We start from the raw sequence: 17824 nt of genomic DNA, 5'->3' as shown, positions 1-17824 counted from the left end.
TTCTTCATGTATATATGCAAATAGTAGCTTTTTTATATTCCTCTTCTTTTGTGTGTCAATGTAATCATCTATACAGGTGCTGTTAATGACATGGCTGCTAATCCTGGCTATTATGCTGAAGTGGTTGAGCAGTCCTTAGGGACCTACAACTTGGCTACTGAAGAAATTGAACGTGATTTGCGTCGCTCCCTGCCTGAGCATCCAGCTTTTCAGAGTGACACTGGTATATCTGCTCTGAGGCGGGTACTTACTGCTTATGCATTCAGAAATCCCAAAATTGGATACTGCCAGGTATGCTGTCATTATGAACTCAACTATTTACATGTTCCAAATGATAAAATCACATCAAATCCAACTCTACTAATAAGAACAGAGGTTGGGTTGCGATTGATAGTGGATATTATTAATCTAAGAATGGTAGTAGAAATATTTAGAATTGATATTCCATTAATTCATTTTTCTTTTATATTTAACAAATATTTATTGAATTCCTGCTCTGTGAAAGATACTGTGCTGGGTACTCAGGACTACATAAAGCTGAATCAGATAAGAATCCTCCCCTTAGAAATATTTGGACTGGCAGGTATTAAAACAGATTCATTGGCAAATGAAAAACAAATGAGACAGTTTATTAGAGAATATTAAGTCTCACCAGGATTCATAAAAGGAATAAGATGGAGGAACAGAAAAGACTTCATGGAAGAAGTGGCATTTGTAGGTCTTGAAATCCGTGAATTTTGGATATATGGAGAAGGAATGAAAGACCATTCTAGATGAAGGGATCAGTATAACCAGGCGCAGATAGAGGTAAATATGGAATATATGTAGGACCATATTCTGTTTTGGAGGAAGAAATGGCAAACCACTCCAGTATCCTTGCCTGGAAAATCCCATGGACCAAGGAGCCTGGTGGGCTGCAGTCCATGGGGTCACAAAGAGTTGGGCACGACGGTGACTAACAGACAGATGTTCTATTTAGTAGAAGTGTAGAGTTAATGAAATGAAGTAACTGGGCAATTGGCCGGTGGAGGAGGGATCAATAAGGTAGATTGAGATAAGTCAGGAGTTTGATTTTACTTTGTAGACAGTGGGGGAATCATTGAAAAAAATCCTTTAGGAGGACAGTAAAGGGTATGCTTGACTGCTAACAAATAATTTCAAACAGATAATAGCTCAAACACAGAAGTTTACTTAAAGGAATAAACAGTTCCTTTAACAGAGCAAGTTTTCAGGTCAGTAGGTAGCTCTACTCCATGTGATTATTCAGAGGTATAGGGTGACAGCAGGCTCTGTCATCTTCAAAACATGCCTTCCACGGTGCTCTTTCATTGCCATTACTACTCACAGGAAGAAGGGAGAAAGCATAGAGAAACAATTATGGGAAATTATTTTGACCAGGCCTGGAAGTTGTATACATCACTTCACCCACATATTATTGGAGGATCTTGGCCTCAGGAAACACATATTTATAAAGAAGTCTGCAAAAATCCAGCATGATTACACGCACATACATCCAGATACTATGGGAGAAAGGGAGACTGGATTATGGTGACTAGCTAGCACTCTTAGCCACACATTTATTTATAATGAAGGCTCATCCAATACTCATCACAATGAATGGAAATGGACCAAGTTACATCTCTGTGAAATTTGAGAATTCCAAAAGTGAAGAGAAAATCTTTAAACTTCCCAGAGAAGGGAGAAATACATCACCAGAAAGGAAACAAAATTAGAATGTCACCAGACTCCTCAGCAGTAACTCTTAAGGTAGTAAACAGTGAAACGATGCCTTTAAATCTTGAGGAAAAAAATCTTTAACGTGGTATTCTATATTTAATCAAACGGTCAATTAGATGTCAAATGCAAGCATTTAAAACATTTTTCTTCCCTGTGTCCCTTCTTAAGAAGCTACTGGAATGTATGATTTTATAAAATAAGTTGTGTGCCTGCATGTGTACTCAGTTGTGTCTGACTCTTTGCAACCCCATGGATTGTGGCCCAGCAGGCTCCTCTGTCCATGGAATTCTCCAGGCAAGAATACTGGAGTGAGTTGCCCCAGGGGATCTTCCTGACCCAGAGATTGAACACATGTCTCCAGTGTCTCCTGCATTGGCAGGTGGATTCTTTACCACTGAGTCCACCTGAAGAAGCCCACAAAATAAGCTGAGGAGGATGAAAAAAGGAAGAGATGATTCTCAGAAAGAGGACATCAACCTAGGAAAGGAACTGAAGGAAACATGCCTTGAGAGCAGCTACTAAAGACTGAAGCAAGAGGCTAGATAGTTCTGTGAAGAAACCAAAAGAAAATTTGAATCAGTACATACTTGTATGTTCAGATATTTGAAAATTACAGGCCTTTTACAGAGTTAATTACAGTGTTTTACAGTTTCTGGTGGCTCACTGGTCAAGAATCCACCTGTCAGTGTGTAAGACATAAGTTCAATCCTTGGATTGGGAGGACCCCCTGAAAAAGGAAATGGCATTCTACTCCTGTATTTTTGCCTGGGAAATCCCATAGATACAGGAGCATGGTGGGCTATAGAACATGGGGGTCCAAAAGAGTTGGACACAACTTATCAACTAAACAACAACAACAACAAACCATTATGACTACATATAAATCCTATCTATCCATTGAAACTTATCAATAGAGAGGAAAGTTTGAAAAGTAATTTAAGTGAATGGATCATCTAAATGACAAGTATTTAGCCTGTTTTGGAAGGCAATGGCAAGCCACTCCAGTACTCTTGCCTAGAAAATCTCATGGACTGAGGAGCTTGGTAGGCTGCAGTCCATGGGGTCGCTACTAGTCAGACACAACTGAGCGACTTCACTTTCACTCATTGGAGAAGGAAATGGCAACCCACTCCAGTATTCTTGCCTGGAGAGTCCCAGGGTCGGGGGAGCCTGGTGGGCTGCTATCTCTGGGGTCGCAGAGTCGGACACGACTGAAGCGACTTAGCAGCAGCAGGGTCTCTGAAAGGTAAAAAAGAAGCATAATGCTTCTTTTCTCAAAGAGCTTACACTCACAAAGCCTGAGATATTATCTGTATGCAGTAGTTTAGAGGCAGCTTCAAAGTAGGCATTACTCAATTTTTTACTTCTAAAAAATGAAAGCAAAGTTAGAAACTTGGAGGGCCAGAGGAAAGTTACTGAGTTAGGTAACACTATGAGCACTATCATTCAGGTGAAAATAAGTCGGCCATGGAGTTCAGACTGACTAGGTTCATGTTGGACTCAAGAAGTAAGTAAGTTTGTGTGAAGCAAGATCGTGGTGAATCTTTTAAGTTTGGGGAAAGTTTGAATTTAACATGGTAAGCAGGTTTTATCACTTGTTATCAAAAACCCAGGTGAACAATACTGACTCATTATGGCTGGCTGACTGGCTTTATCTCTTCTTTATCATCTTAAATTTTGTTTGTTATTGTTGAGTTGTAATGATTCTTTATATATTTTAGATACTAATCCGTTATCAAATATAGTAGTTGCAATTTTTTCTTCTATTCCATGAATTGTCTTTTCATTTTCTTAATGGTACCCTTTGAAGCACAAGAGTTTTAATATTTATTTTTATGTTTTCCTTTTGTTGTGTGTGCTTTTGATGTCATATCTAAGAAGCCATTGCCTAAGCCAAGGTTAAAAAGATTTATTCCTATGTTTTCTTCTAAGGGTTTTATAGTTTTAATGCTTAGATTTCGGTTTCTGGACGCTTTTGTGTTATTTTCATGTGTAGTGTATGAAAAAGGTTCAGCTTCATTCTTTTACTTGTGAATAGCCAGTTGTCCCAGTGTCATTTGTTGAAAAAAACCAATCTTTTACTCACTGAATTGCCTTGACACCCTGCTGAAAATCAATTGACTATAAATGTTAGGGCTTACTTCTTGACTCAAAATTCTGTTCTATTATGTTTCTGTTCTTATGCCAATATCACACTGTCTTTTTTACTGCAGCTTTGTAGTAAGTTTTGAAATTGGGAAATTTGAGTCCTTTAACTATTTTTCCAAAAATTATTTTGGCTTTTTTAGATCTCTTGCATTTCCATACGAATTTTAGTATCTGTTTGATAATTTCTGAAGAAAGCAAAAAAAAGCCTGGTCTTCTAATCCATGAACACAGGATTTTTTTCTTTTCCCATTTAATTCTTTTTTAGATTTTATTCAAGGTTGTTTTGTAGTTTCCTATGTGGAAAGCTCTAGATTCTTACTTCCTTTGTTAATTTTATTTCTAACTTTTTTATCTTTTTAACATTACAATAAATGGAATTTTTTTCTTGATTTTATTTTTGGATTGCTCATTTGCTACTATATAGAAATATAGTTGATTTTTGTATATATTGATTTTGTATCCTGTAATCTTGCTGAGCTTATTAGTTCTAGTGGAGTGTTGTTTTTTTTTTTGTTGTTGTTCTTTTGTGGATTCCTTACTTAGGATTTTCTGTATACAAAATCATGGAATCTGAATAGTGAATATTTTTACTTCTTCCATTCCAACCTGGATGTCTTTTTCCCCTCTTTTTTTTGCCTGGTTGACTTGGCTATAACCTTCACGTACAATGTTGAAGAAAAGTGGTGAGAATGCATATTCCTTTCTTGTTATTTATCTTAAAAGGAAGCAATCAATCTTGCATCATTAAGTAGATGTTAGATGTGGGCGTTTTATAGATTCTGTTTATCATGTTGTGGAAGTTCCCTTATATTCCTAGTTCATTAAGTCTCTTTATCATGAAAGGGTAGTGGATTTTAAGTAATTTTCTATGTCTGTTGAGATAATCATGTGACTTTTCCCCTTTATTTTAGTAATATCATTGTTGACCTGAAACAAATAGACCACCAGATATTTCTTCAGCAAAGATGGATTTATTTAGAATGAGCAGAGAATTGGCAGTTTGGTGTCTACAACCATGGTGAGCCATAGGCAAGTCCCCTCATGGCAAGGGGAGGAGAAAACTTTTATAGAGAAGAAAAGGAAGTTGGAAGGGCTATAGTAAACTAAGAGTCCATAGCTTTGCATTGGCCTTGCCAGGAAAGAAAACTCTTATTCCTGTTAGTCTCTGCTGTAGTTGCAGGGCATGAGAGCACCCCCTTCTGGTCTCCAAACTCTTTAAGTGAAGTTTCCATTTGTTAATTTTTTACATCATGTATTACTTTTGTTGTCATATTTCACCACACTTGTATTGCCAGGATAAATCTTACTGCGTCATTATGTGTAATCCTTTTTTATAGGCTATTGTGTTCGATTTTCTAGTATTTTGTTGGAGATTTTTGCATTTATATTCATAAAATGTATTGATAATAATTTTCTTGTGATGTCTTTGTCTGGTTTTAATGTCAGGGTGTGTCAGGGTGTCAAAAGAATTGTGCTTCCCAGGTGGCGGCTAGTGGTAAAGAACCAACCTGCCAATGCAGGGGACATAAGAGATGGCAGGTTTGATCCCAGGGTCAGGAAGATCCCCTGGAGAAAAGATTGGCAACCCACTCCAATATTCTTGCCTGGAGAATGGCCGTGGACAGAGGAACCTGACAGGCTGTAGTCCATCGGGTTGCAAAGAGTCAAACATGACTGAAGTGACTTAGCACGCATGTACGCACGTCAAAGAATGAGCTTGGTAATGTTTCTTGCCCTCCCATTTGGTGTTAATTCTTCTTTAAATTGTGATAGAATTGGCCAATGAAACTATCTGTTCTTAGAGGTTTTTTTTTGTAGAAAGTTTTTTTTAATTATTATTAGTTCAATATCTTTACTTGTAATAAGTGTTGTCAGATTTTTCTGTTTCTTCTTAAGTTGGTCTTGGTTTTTCTAGGACATTGTCCATTTTATCTAGGTTGTCTAATTTGTTAGCATAGAGTTATTCCTTGTATTCCCTTAATAATCCTTTTTATTTCTGTAAACATTGGTAGTAATGTTCTCTATTTCTTGATTTTAATTTGAGTCAGTCTCTCTCTTTCTATTTTTTGTCCTTTTGGTTAGGTTACCTAAAGGTGTTTCAGGTTTTTAAATCTTTCTAAAGAACCAGCTTTTGATTTTGTTGAGTTTTCCCTATTTTTTTCTATTCTCTATCACTTCCTGTTTGTGCAGAGCCTCAAGATTAGCCAGAGATAAGAGCTTAGGGCTTTTTCTGTTCTTTCCTGAATGTGCCTACAGCTCTGGGCAGGCAAAAAGCCATATCATGCACTTGGCCTTCTAGATTCCAGGAATAAATTACAGCTTTCCAAAGCCCCCCATGGATGTCTCATTCTGCAGCTTTTCATTTTCACCCCTTATTAGCCTGTTGTTTGGCCCAGTTGTTATCCATTACCTCAGGAAGCCACATGTTCAACAACTGCTCCTGATTGTTTAAAGGAAAGGCTGTTTGCCTTGGGTAAGCTCTGTGTTGGGTCAAATAAAGACAGCCTTGTGAGTGCAGTTTTCTAGGGAATGACCAGATAGGTCAAATAATGACAGTTCACTGGGAATATGATGTTGGAGGCACTTCAGCCCCATTCTGTTTCCTCCCATGGCTGCTAGGTGCTGCTTTTCACCATGATTCCTGAGTGTTGGTTTTTCAGGCTTCTGTGAAGCTCAGGAGGGGTGGGACTTGGACAATTTAAAATGCCACAGGGTTCACTGTTTTTACTGAGATTCAGCCATTTTATTAACTAATGCTTCCTGACTTGCTGTAAGCTTTTGGTGAACTTTCAAAGTTCTGGAAAATTGATTTTGATGATTTTTGCTTGTGTTCTTATTGCTTTTACTGAGGAAAGCTTTTTTCAGAGGGCCTTACTCTGCCATTTTCACTGATGCTGCTCCCATTATGGCTTCTTGAACAGGAAAGTGATGGAGTGAAAACTGAACTTGAAGTCAGATATTACTCCAGATCTGACAAAGATTGATATACTTAATATACAAATCTATAAGAAAAGTATTGAGTTATAAAAATGAGCAATGGACATGAAAAGATTAGTCACAGAAAGAAAATATAGATAATAAAGTTTAAAAAAGAAGGCTCTACCTCAAAGAAAGTCAAATTCAAAACATGACATACTATTTTCACTATCAAATCAGCAAAGACAATTATAATTGTCACAGTTCTTAGTATTGGCAAAGGCACAGGGAAGTAAACATTCAAATACTATAAGTCAGGAATATAAATTGGTACAGTCTTTCTGGAATACAATTGGCAGTCATATCAAGTCATTTAAAAATATTAATTGACCAAATAATTTAATTTCTATGTATCTTTACTGAGAAAATAGTAAACCACTTGGATGAAGATTTACATACAGAGATATTCATTAACAGTGTTATATATAATACTGAAATGCTAAAATCAGCCTAGATGTCCAATAATAGTAGAATAGCTAAATCATTTATAGTATATTACACTTACTAGATTATTTACAGTCATTAAAATACTATTTTAGAAGAGTTATTTGATGATTTGATGGCATGGAAAATGTATAATATAATGTTAAGTGAAAAAAAACAAACTTTAATATACAGTTTGGTCTAAATTTTAGAAGGGGAAAAAGAAAATTAAAAAAAAAACAAAAAAAAGTACATCAACTCATTAACAGTGGTGATCTCTGTCTAGGTAAGATGCAAGAGGTTTGATTTTCTTCACACCTTTCCATTCTTTCCAGATTCTATACATTATATTACCTTTATAAAAGGGGCTATGACCAAATGTTATACAAAAGTAATGATCTGACATTAGTATGGAAGATAGATTAGAAGAAGGAGAAATTTAGGGAGAATGGAGAGGTTAAAGCAAATCTAAAAGACATTTTAGGAATTCCCTGGTTGTCCAGTGGTTAGGGCTCTGCAGTCCCACTGCAGGGGGCACAGGTTCAATACCTGATGGGGGAAGTAAGATCCCACATGCTGTGCAGTGCAGCCAGAAAAATAAATACATAAAAATAAAAGACTTCTTATAAGAAGAAACTCTAGGATGTGAAGACAAATTGGATGTGGTAGATAAAGGGTTTCTAGCATGATCAAATTAAGGTAGCATAGAAAATGCTATTTAATAGAAGAAATAAAATTTAGTTTTAGACACAATAGAGAATGACATTTAAGGGATGTTACCCTGTGGGTAGATGAAAATACAGATGAGGTTTGTTTTTCCAATCTTAATATGTCCTCAGTTCAGTTCAGTTCAGTTGCTCAGTCATGTCCAACTCTTAGCAGCCCCATGAATTGCAACACACCAGGCCTCCCTGTCCATCACCAACTCCTGGAGTTTACTCAAACTCATGTCCATTGAGTCAGTGATGCCATCCAACCATCTCATCCTCTGTTGTCCCCTTCTTCTCCTGCCTTCAATATTTCCTAGCATCAGGGTCTTTTCAAATGAGTCAGTTCGTCGCATCAGGTGGCCAAAGTATTGGAGTTTCGGCTTCAACATCAGCCCTTCCAATGAATATTCAGGACTGATTTCCTTTAGGATGAACTGGTTGGATCTCCTTGCAGTCCAAGGGACACTCAAGAGTCTTATCCTACACCACAGTTCAAAAGCATCAATTCTTCAACCCTCAGCATTCTTTATAGTCCAACTCTCACATCCATACATGACTACTGGAAAAACCATAGCCTTGACTAGATGGACCTTTGTTGGCAAAGTAATGTCTCTGCTTTTTAATATGCTGTCTAGGTTGGTCATAACTTTTCTCCCAAGGAGTAAGCATCTTTAATTTCATGGCTGCAGTCACCATCTGCAGTGATTTTGGAGCCCAAGAAAATAGTCTGTCACTGTTTCCATTGCTTCCCCATCTATTTGCCATGAAGTGATGGGACCAGATGCCATGATCTTTGTTTTTTGAATGTTGAGTTTTAAGCCAACTTTTTCACTTTTCTCTTTCATTTTCATCAAGAGGCTCTTTAGTTCTTCACTTTCTGCCATAAGGGTGGTATCATCTGCATATCTGAGGTTATTGATATTTCTCCCAGCAATCTTGATTCCAGCTTGTGCTTCATCCAGCCCAGTGTTTCTCATGATGTACTCTGCATATAAGTTAAATAAGCAGGGTGACATTATACAGCTTTGACATACTCCTTTTCCTGTTTGGAACCAGTCTGTTGCTCCATGTCCAGTTCTAACTGTTGCTTCCTGACCTGCATACAGATTTCTCAAGAGGCAGGTCAGGTGAAGAATTTTGAAGAATTTACTTGAAAAATGTTCCACAGTTTGTTGTAATCCACATAGTCAGAGACTTTAGCATAGTCGATAAAGCAGAAGTAGATGTTTTTCTGAAATTCCCTTCCTTTTTCTATGATCCAATGGATAGTGGCAATTTGATCTCTGGTTCTTCTGCTTTTGCTAAATCCAGCTTGAACATCTGGAAGTTCACGGTTCACATACTGTTGAAGCCTGGCTTGGGGAATTTTGAGCATTACTTTGCTAGCATGTGAGATGAGTGCAATTGTGCTATAGTTTGAGCATTCTTTGGCATTACCTTTCTTTGGGATTGGAATGAAAACTGACCTTTTCCAGTCCTGTGGCCACTGCTGAGTTTTCCAAATTTGCTGGCATATTGAATGCAGCACTTTCACAGCATCATCTTCTAGGATTTGAAATAGCTCAACTGGAATTCCATCATCTCCATTAGCTTTGTTCGTAATGATGCTTCCTAAGGCCCACTTGACTTCGCATTCCAGGATGTCTGATTCTAGGTGAGTGATCATACCATCATGATTATCTGGGTCATGAAGATCTTTTTTGTATAGTTCTTCTGTGTATTCTTGCCACCTCTTCTTAATATCTTCTGCTTCTGTTAGGTCCATACCATTTCTGTCCTTTATTGTGCCCATCTTTGCATGAAATATTCCCTTGGTATCTCTGATTTTCTTGAAGAGATCTCTAGCCTTTCCCATTCTATTGTTTTCCTCTATTTCTTTGCATTGGTCACTGAGGAAGGCTTTCTTATCTCTCCTTGCTATTCTTTGGAACCCTGCATTCAAATGGGTATATCTTTCCTTTTCTCCTTTGCTTTTTGTTTCTCTTCTTTTCACAGCTATTTGTAAGGCCTCCTCAGGCAACCATTTTGCTTTTTTGTATTTCTTTTTCTTGGGGATGGTCTTGATCCCTGTCTCCTGAACAATATCATGAATCTCCATCCATAGTTCTTCAGGCACTCTGTCTATCAGATCTAATCCCTTGAATCTATTTCTCACTTCCACTATAACTGTAAGGGATTTGATTTAGGTCATACCTGAATGGTCTAGTGGTTTTCCCTACTTTCTTCAATTTAAGTCTGAATTTGGCAATGATCTGAGAAAGTATGTAGTTTTTCAGACTTGTGATAATTTATACTTCTTACTCATTGAAATTAGTCTAAATTAGAGAGGTTTTACTTAACTGTGTTCTATGTTCATGATATTACTGTTTCATTTTCCTGGAATTTACCATGTAAAATAACTGATTATCAAATGATAGACTGACTTCAACTTGTTTCGCTTTGGACTGGCTCAGAGTTCTCATGTTTCCGTTATGATTACTCTCATAGTTGTTGTTATTGCTGAAAACTACTATATTTGAAGAAGAGATGTAATTATTACCCAAGCAACATTTATGTTTTATTTTTCTATGAATTTTAGGCAATGAATATTTTGACTTCAGTGTTGCTTCTGTATGCAAAAGAGGAAGAGGCTTTTTGGCTTCTGGTTGCTGTATGTGAACGAATGTTACCTGATTATTTTAATCGTCGAATCATTGGTAAAAAAAGCACACACACATGTATACATATACAAACATATATTTCTTTTTTAAAGAATTTATAGGCCTCTTGTCTATCCAGTTACCTATCAAATGGAAGAACTGATCAATTAAGTTTTTGAAATACCACATTCACTGACATCCTCAAGAGAAGAGCTTTTTGCACTTGACATATGATTGGAAAGATTGCTTAATATATTGCTTTTTAAAAAGAAAGTACCTGGCCTGTTTCTTTATACAATCAAAGTTTTAAGTTTACTATTGTTAAGTTTCTTGAACGAGATTTTAATCAGCTTAAAATCTCCAGATTTTTATTAATTGTATAGATATATGAAAGCTTGGAAAGAAGGATCAAGTTCTTAGTTAATTATATAATATTTTCTTCAGTCATCAAATATTTATAGATCTGTCATCCCTTACTTTAAAACCGTAAGTGGTCTTTCCTTTGTACCTTCATAAGCCTTCTATTTGCTTCCCTTGTGGCTCAACTTGTAAAGAATCCGCCTGCAATTCAGGAGACTGGGTTTCGATTCCTGGGGCGGAAAGATCCCCTGGAGAATGGAAAGGCTACCCACTCCAGTATTTTGGCCTAGAGAATTCCATGGACTGTATAGTCCATGGGTCGCAAAGTCAAACACAACTGAGCAACTTTGACTAAGCCTTCTGTATCATGGCTAGGTCACTGATTATATTATCTTGTGTTATAGTTATTTGTATATTTATCTTAAGTTCTATTAGAGATTAAACTCTCTGAGGATGAGAACATTTTAATTAATTGGTATATCTTATAGCACCTAGTACAGGTTTCTGGACATAATAAAGATTCTATAAGTAACTGTCAAATGAATATAAATTGAGTTTCTCAAGTGCTTCTTTATGCATGATACTGCTATCAGATAAAGAGTTGTGTGAAATATAGAAAAGGCACTGAAGAAGTTCATAATTTAAGGAAGAGAAATGAGATAGATCAGCCTACTAATAGTAGTGGGAAGGTATTGAAAACAAGTCCTTTTGAAAGGTGTTCATTTTTAAATTTCTTTTTATGTTCTCCAGGTGCCTTGGTGGATCAGGCAGTCTTTGAAGAACTTATCAGAGATCACCTTCCCCAGCTGACTGAACATATGACTGATATGACATTCTTTTCCTCAATTTCTCTCTCATGGTTCCTCACACTTTTTATTAGTGTGCTACCTATTGAAAGTGCAGTGAATGTGGTGGACTGTTTCTTCTATGATGGAATAAAGGCTATTTTACAACTGGGATTGGCAATACTTGACTATAACTTAGACAAACTGCTGGCATGTAAAGATGATGCTGAAGCCGTGACAGCTTTAAATAGGTAATGTGAGAACCATAACATATAAATCTGGAGAGCCCCTTAGAGATAATGTTGCTCAAGCCCTTCTTTTATAGGTGAAGAAACTGATCCCTAGAAACATTAAATAATTGGCCCAAAGTCACAAAGCTAGCTAGTTGAATGAAAAAGCTAGTCCTAAAGTCCACTCCTCTGTTTCCAAATAGAATATAACAAAAATCAGTTTGAAGGAAACTGCTAGGTTATATACACATTTACACTAATATTGTTGATTCAATATGCTGAGACTTTCATAGTCCCTGTTTGAGCTATAAACTCTGTAAGAGTAATTTGAGGGGGGAAAGTTGGTTGATAATATTAAATATACAGTGGGGGAAATTGTTCTGGTTTTTTAGGTATTTTCAATTGCATAGGCTGAGCTTTATTTTCCTGGTGCCTTTTCTGTGAATTCTATTTTGTATTAAAGCACATATATGGATATGTGTGTGTGTGTATGTATACACTATGTATATGTTAAATGAATGAATATATGAATATTTGGGTAACTGTTGTAATGATGCATCAGATCCCATTTATGTACAGAATAAAGTATAAACACCTCACTCTGGCATTTAGAACTCTAAATGTTAAGGCTTCAATGTATCTTTCTTAAATTATTTCTCCTTACATGCTTCTACATGCCCTAAATTCCATCCTAGTAAGTCTACCTCTAAAGTCTTCATCACCATCCCATCTCTCACTCCATGTCCTCCTAATTCCCAACCATCTTTAAATTCTACTTCTTCATCAAACTGTCCCTTGTCCTCTCAGTTGAAATTAACCTTTGACTAACTAGGGAGAAATTAGTTGTCATTTTCTCTGCATTTCTCTGCATACTTCTACTAATTCTGTATTATTGTCACTTTTGGATAGGTTCTTCAACAATGTTACTAATAAGGATAGCCCACTGCCTTCAAGTGTGCAGCAGGGTTCAAATGTAAGTGATGAAAAAAGCAGTCATATTAGAGTGGATATTACAGATTTGATTAGAGAATCTAATGAGGTAAGTTTTTCTTATTCCATAAATATAATTAAATAGCATATTTAAAATGATAGATACTATAGCTATATCTCTAGAGTAGTATATTGAGAGTAAGATAATAATACAAGTAAAGTAGTAATTTAAAATCTGACTTTACTTTAAAAATGAGTTCTGTGAACTGTTCCTCAGTTATGTAGCTTCCTCTGCTTCAGTTTGCTTTTCATTAAATGAAATTACTCATATGATTTCACAAATAATGACCACTTTTAAATATTCATCACTATGTTTAAAGGTGAAAAATATTCTCTTCTTAGAGCCTAAGAATTTTACCAATGTTCTTGTACTTAGTCTAGGCCCATAGTAGATGGAATGCTCCCCTGCGAATATATAGAAAAACTGAAATGTGGGAGGTGAAAATTTGCATAATCACTGAACAAGTTGGGAAAATAACTAGAAATAGAACCAAAGCCTCTGAGAATTGAATCTGATGAAATTCAACTGTAAGAGAAGTGGGTATTTATTATGAATGAGTATCCACTGAAATCATATTTCTTACAGAAATATGGTAATATTTGCTATGAAAATATACACAGCATGCGCTGTCGAAACAGGTTGTATGTGATACAGACCCTAGAGGAAACGACAAAGCAGAATGTGGTAAGTATCCACCAAATGGGGGAAACCAATTGGAATAACATTTTTTTTTTTTCCTCAACTTCTTTTAAAAAATTATCATTTCATGTGAAGAAAATAGAATAACTATACATTTGAGCTAGAGTCTTGTCACAGCTTAGCTTACTGTAAATTTTTTGAGAGGAAATAAGTGATTTTCTTCTGGTTGAAACACAGTGGTTTCTCCAACATGTTTTGTATTATTTGACCTTTAATATTGAATGCTATGATGTTGGCATTTAAGCATAACATATTTGTGATGTACTTTATCAAGAAGAACAGCTGACCTACATAATAGTCTAGGTTGCTAATATATATTATTATCCTTGGATACTCAAGATAAAGTATAAAAGGTATAAAACAATGTGTTTTAAGTACTCTTTTTTAACATTTGGATGACTACATTAGAAGCTGTTAATATTGATTGCTTCTAGTGAGTGGGATTAATAGATTGCTGGTTGAAAGAGGGAGCGTTTTACTTTGTTGAAAGAATTCTTCTGGAGTAGGACATGGCAACCCACTCCAGTATTCTTGCCTGGAAAATTCCATGGACAGAGAAGTCTGGCGGGTTACAGACCATGGGGTCACAAAGAGTTGGACATGGCTTAGCAACTGAATACTCACACACATGAGTGAGAGGAGCCTGGTGGGCTACAGTCCATGAGATTGCAGGGAGTCAGTCATGCCTTAGCAACTGAACATGCACACATGCACATGAATCTTCTGTACTGTTCGAGCTTTTATCATGAGAATATATTGTTTTTGTAAACCTACTTGCTTAAGGGTTAAGTCATCAGATATACAAATCTGGGAAAATTAACATTTCTGAATACATACTCATTATGAATAATTCAAACGTAAAGAAATGTAAAAAAGTAGAACTTACCTACTCTAGGAGTAATCAACATTTAAAATGATTTGGCATGTATCCTTCCAGATCTTTTTTCTAAATATCTATAGACATGCATGTCTATGTGTGTAAGGAAGGGGTGAGAGGGACAATATAGCTTTCTAAATGAGATCATACCATTTAGTTACATGTTCTGTAACTTACTTTTTTCACTCAGAAATATATCACAGTCATTGCATATCATTGTATAACTCACTTTTCTTAATGTGCTGAATAGTATACCACAGTATGGATATGCTATACTTGACTTAACTATTCCTTGTTGATATGCATGTAGTATGTATACCCTCCTTTCATTTTATTTTATTTTTTGCTCTTACAAGTAATACCTTATTTAAATCACATGGATTTGAACTGTGCAGATTCACCTACATATGGATTTTTTTCAATGAACATGTACTTTAGTACTACAGGATCCATGCTTGGTTGAATCTGCAGATACGGAATCATGGATATGAAGGGCCAACTATAAAGTTATATGCAGATTTTTTAAAATTTATTCATTCTTAACTCTGCCAGGTCTTTGTTGCTATGTGTGAGCTTTTTCTAGTTGTGGTGTGTGGGCTTTTCATTGCAGTGGCTTCTCTTGTGGAGCATGGGCTCTAGGGCTTTCAGGTTTTAGTAGTTGTGGCACATGGGCTAAGAAGTTGCAGTTACTGGGCTCTAGAGCACAGGCTAAGTAGTTGTGACACACGGGCCTAGTTGTTCTGAACATGTGGGATCTCCCCGGATCAGGGATCAAACCTGTGTCTCCCGCATTGGCAGGTGTATTCCTTACCACCGAGCCACCTGGGAAGCTCTATGTGCAGATTTTTGACTGTGTGGAAGGTCAGCACCCTTAACCCCCATGTTGTTCAAGGGTCAACTGTATTTCTAATCTTACACATTTGTAAATATATTTCTATAAGGTGGATTCTTAGAAGTGGCAGCTGGGTCAAAGGGTGTGCCCATTTAAAAATTGACAAGTCCTGCTAAGTTGTCTTCTAAAGGATTTGTATCAAATTATAATCCCACTGACAGTATGTAAAAATGCCCTTTTCCCCACATTCCCACTAGTGTTACTGACTAAAAAATGTTAGTGGTGTTAATTCTTTGTCAGTTATATTTGTGGCTAATATTTTCCCCCAATCTTGTTTCTTTAATTTTTTATGATGTATTTCAGGGTGTATAAGTTTCAAAATTTTATGTAGTCAAATCTTTTTCTTCTTACATATTGTGTGGGTTTCATGTCAAACTTAGGAAGGCCTTCCCCATATAAAATTATATAATTTATAAACACAGTTTCTCATACTAGCTTTTAATACTGGTATTGCTTTTTTTTAAAACATTTAGATCTTTAACACACCTAAAATATATATTTTGTTAATAGTGTGATACAGGATTCTAATAGTATTTTTTCCAGCTGAAACAATCAATTTTTTGAATACCATTTATTAAATAGTCCATCCTTTCTATACTCTGCCTTTTTCATATGCTAAATACTTATATACATACATGGATTTATTTCTGGAGTTTCTTTTTTTCCCTATAACACCACACTGCTAATTATTGTGGCTTTTTAATCCATTTTGAAATCTGGTAGTGTGCTTAGTCACTCAGTCATGCTTGACTCTTTGTGGCCCCACGGACTGTAGACCCCAGGCTCCTCTGCCCATGGAATTTTCCAGGCAAGAATACTGGAGTAGGTTGCCATTTCCTATTCCAGGGGATCTTCTTGACCCAGGGATAGAACTCATGTCTCTTGCATCTCCTGCATTGGCAGGCAGATTCTTCACCAGTGAGCCACCAGGGAAGTCCTTTTTAAAATCCATTTGAATTACGTCTTTTTAAATGTCCTTTAGTATAAAATTTTATTGTTTTCATCATATAGATCTTACACATATATTGTTGGGTTTGTCTCCTGTGTAGTTTATGGTTTTGTTACTAATATGAATGAGATCTTTTTTCCTTTATATTTTCTAATTCATTTATTATCTTATATATAAAACCTATTGATTGGTACATGTTGCTTTTTTAATGACTGTGTTACTGACTCTCACTAATTCTGATTTTTTTCAGTTGAATTTCTGAATAGTCAGGCATATCTTTTCTAGGCTTAAGAGTTTTGACCCTTCCTAATATGTATACCTCTTTTAGATTTTTATTTGTATTATTGTAGTGGGTAGAATCTTCAGAGAAGTATTAAATAATAACAGTAGAAGCAAGCTTCCTTGTCTCATTCTGGAATTTAATAGAAGTGCTTCTACTATTTTATTAAGTATGATGTTTGCTGTTAATTTTTGAAGGACTCTTTTTAATCAAATTTAGTAGTTTCATTTAATTTCTAGGTTAAGAGATTTGGGACATTTTAAAAAATCAATATTGAGTGTTAACTTTGATCAAATATTTTTTCTATATCTTGAGATTATATATTTTTCTATGTTAATAATATAGTAAAGTACATTAAAGAATTCCTAGATTGAACTTCTGTTTAATTCTTGAGATGAATCCTATTTGTTCGTGTTGTGTTACTCTTTTAATATTCTGCTTTGATAGTTTTCCTGAATAGTTTAGTTAGGTTCTTTACATATGTTAAAGTGACATTGACTTACAGTGTGTTTGTGCTAGCTTTATTTTTTCATATTAGAATTGTACTCTTGTCATAGAATGGAGTTTTGAACAAATCATATTTTCTATGTGCTGGGATAGTTTAAACCACATAGAAATTACCCAGTACCTGAAAGTTTGAGATGAACCTGTAAAACCATCTGGATCTGCTGCCTTTGATGGGCACTTGATTACTTTTTCAGTTCTGTCTATTCAGAACTTGTTCTTCCTGAGTTAATTTTAGTCATTTATATTTTTATAGAGATTACCCATTTCATCTAGACTTTCAGATATGTTTTATAGCTTGTGGAATTCATTGAACAGATAATTAATGTTACTTTCTATATGCTAGACACAATAATTTATATGTCTATATTTATAGTATTCTTTTACTTCTCAATGATATTTATTCATGCTTTCTTTTATCAAACCTGCCAGATATTTATTTTACTTTTTTGGTTTAACAAACTCTGTGTTTTATTTATGAAGTATACTTTTTTTTTTTTAGTTACTCCTGTTTCATTAATTCTAGCCTTTATCTTTACCCTTGCTTTAAAATGTCTTAAATACCAAAATCATTGTACCATAAGTGCTTATTCTTCCTGGAGTAGAATGATATTGCATATTTTC

At 35.6% G+C, this 17824-nt stretch overlaps 1 protein-coding gene across 1 annotated transcript in view; it reads left to right on the top strand.

Moving 5' to 3' along the window:
• Nucleotides 1-17476, top strand: part of LOC138071106 (TBC1 domain family member 8B-like) — a 44083-nt gene extending 26607 nt beyond the window's left edge. The window contains exons 9-14 of the mRNA XM_068962526.1: nucleotides 77-291; nucleotides 10573-10690; nucleotides 11744-12029; nucleotides 12918-13047; nucleotides 13585-13687; nucleotides 17412-17476. Of these exons, the coding sequence (XP_068818627.1) occupies nucleotides 77-291; nucleotides 10573-10690; nucleotides 11744-12029; nucleotides 12918-13047; nucleotides 13585-13687; nucleotides 17412-17476 (917 nt within the window). The remainder of the gene's footprint in view (nucleotides 1-76; nucleotides 292-10572; nucleotides 10691-11743; nucleotides 12030-12917; nucleotides 13048-13584; nucleotides 13688-17411) is intronic.
• Nucleotides 17477-17824: the final 348 nt, after the last annotated feature.

The sequence above is a fragment of the Capricornis sumatraensis genome, chromosome X (genome assembly GCF_032405125.1).
Source record: "Capricornis sumatraensis isolate serow.1 chromosome X, serow.2, whole genome shotgun sequence".
In the NCBI taxonomy this organism is placed as follows: Eukaryota; Metazoa; Chordata; class Mammalia; order Artiodactyla; family Bovidae; genus Capricornis; species Capricornis sumatraensis.
This window is presented reverse-complemented; position numbering and strand designations above follow the sequence as displayed.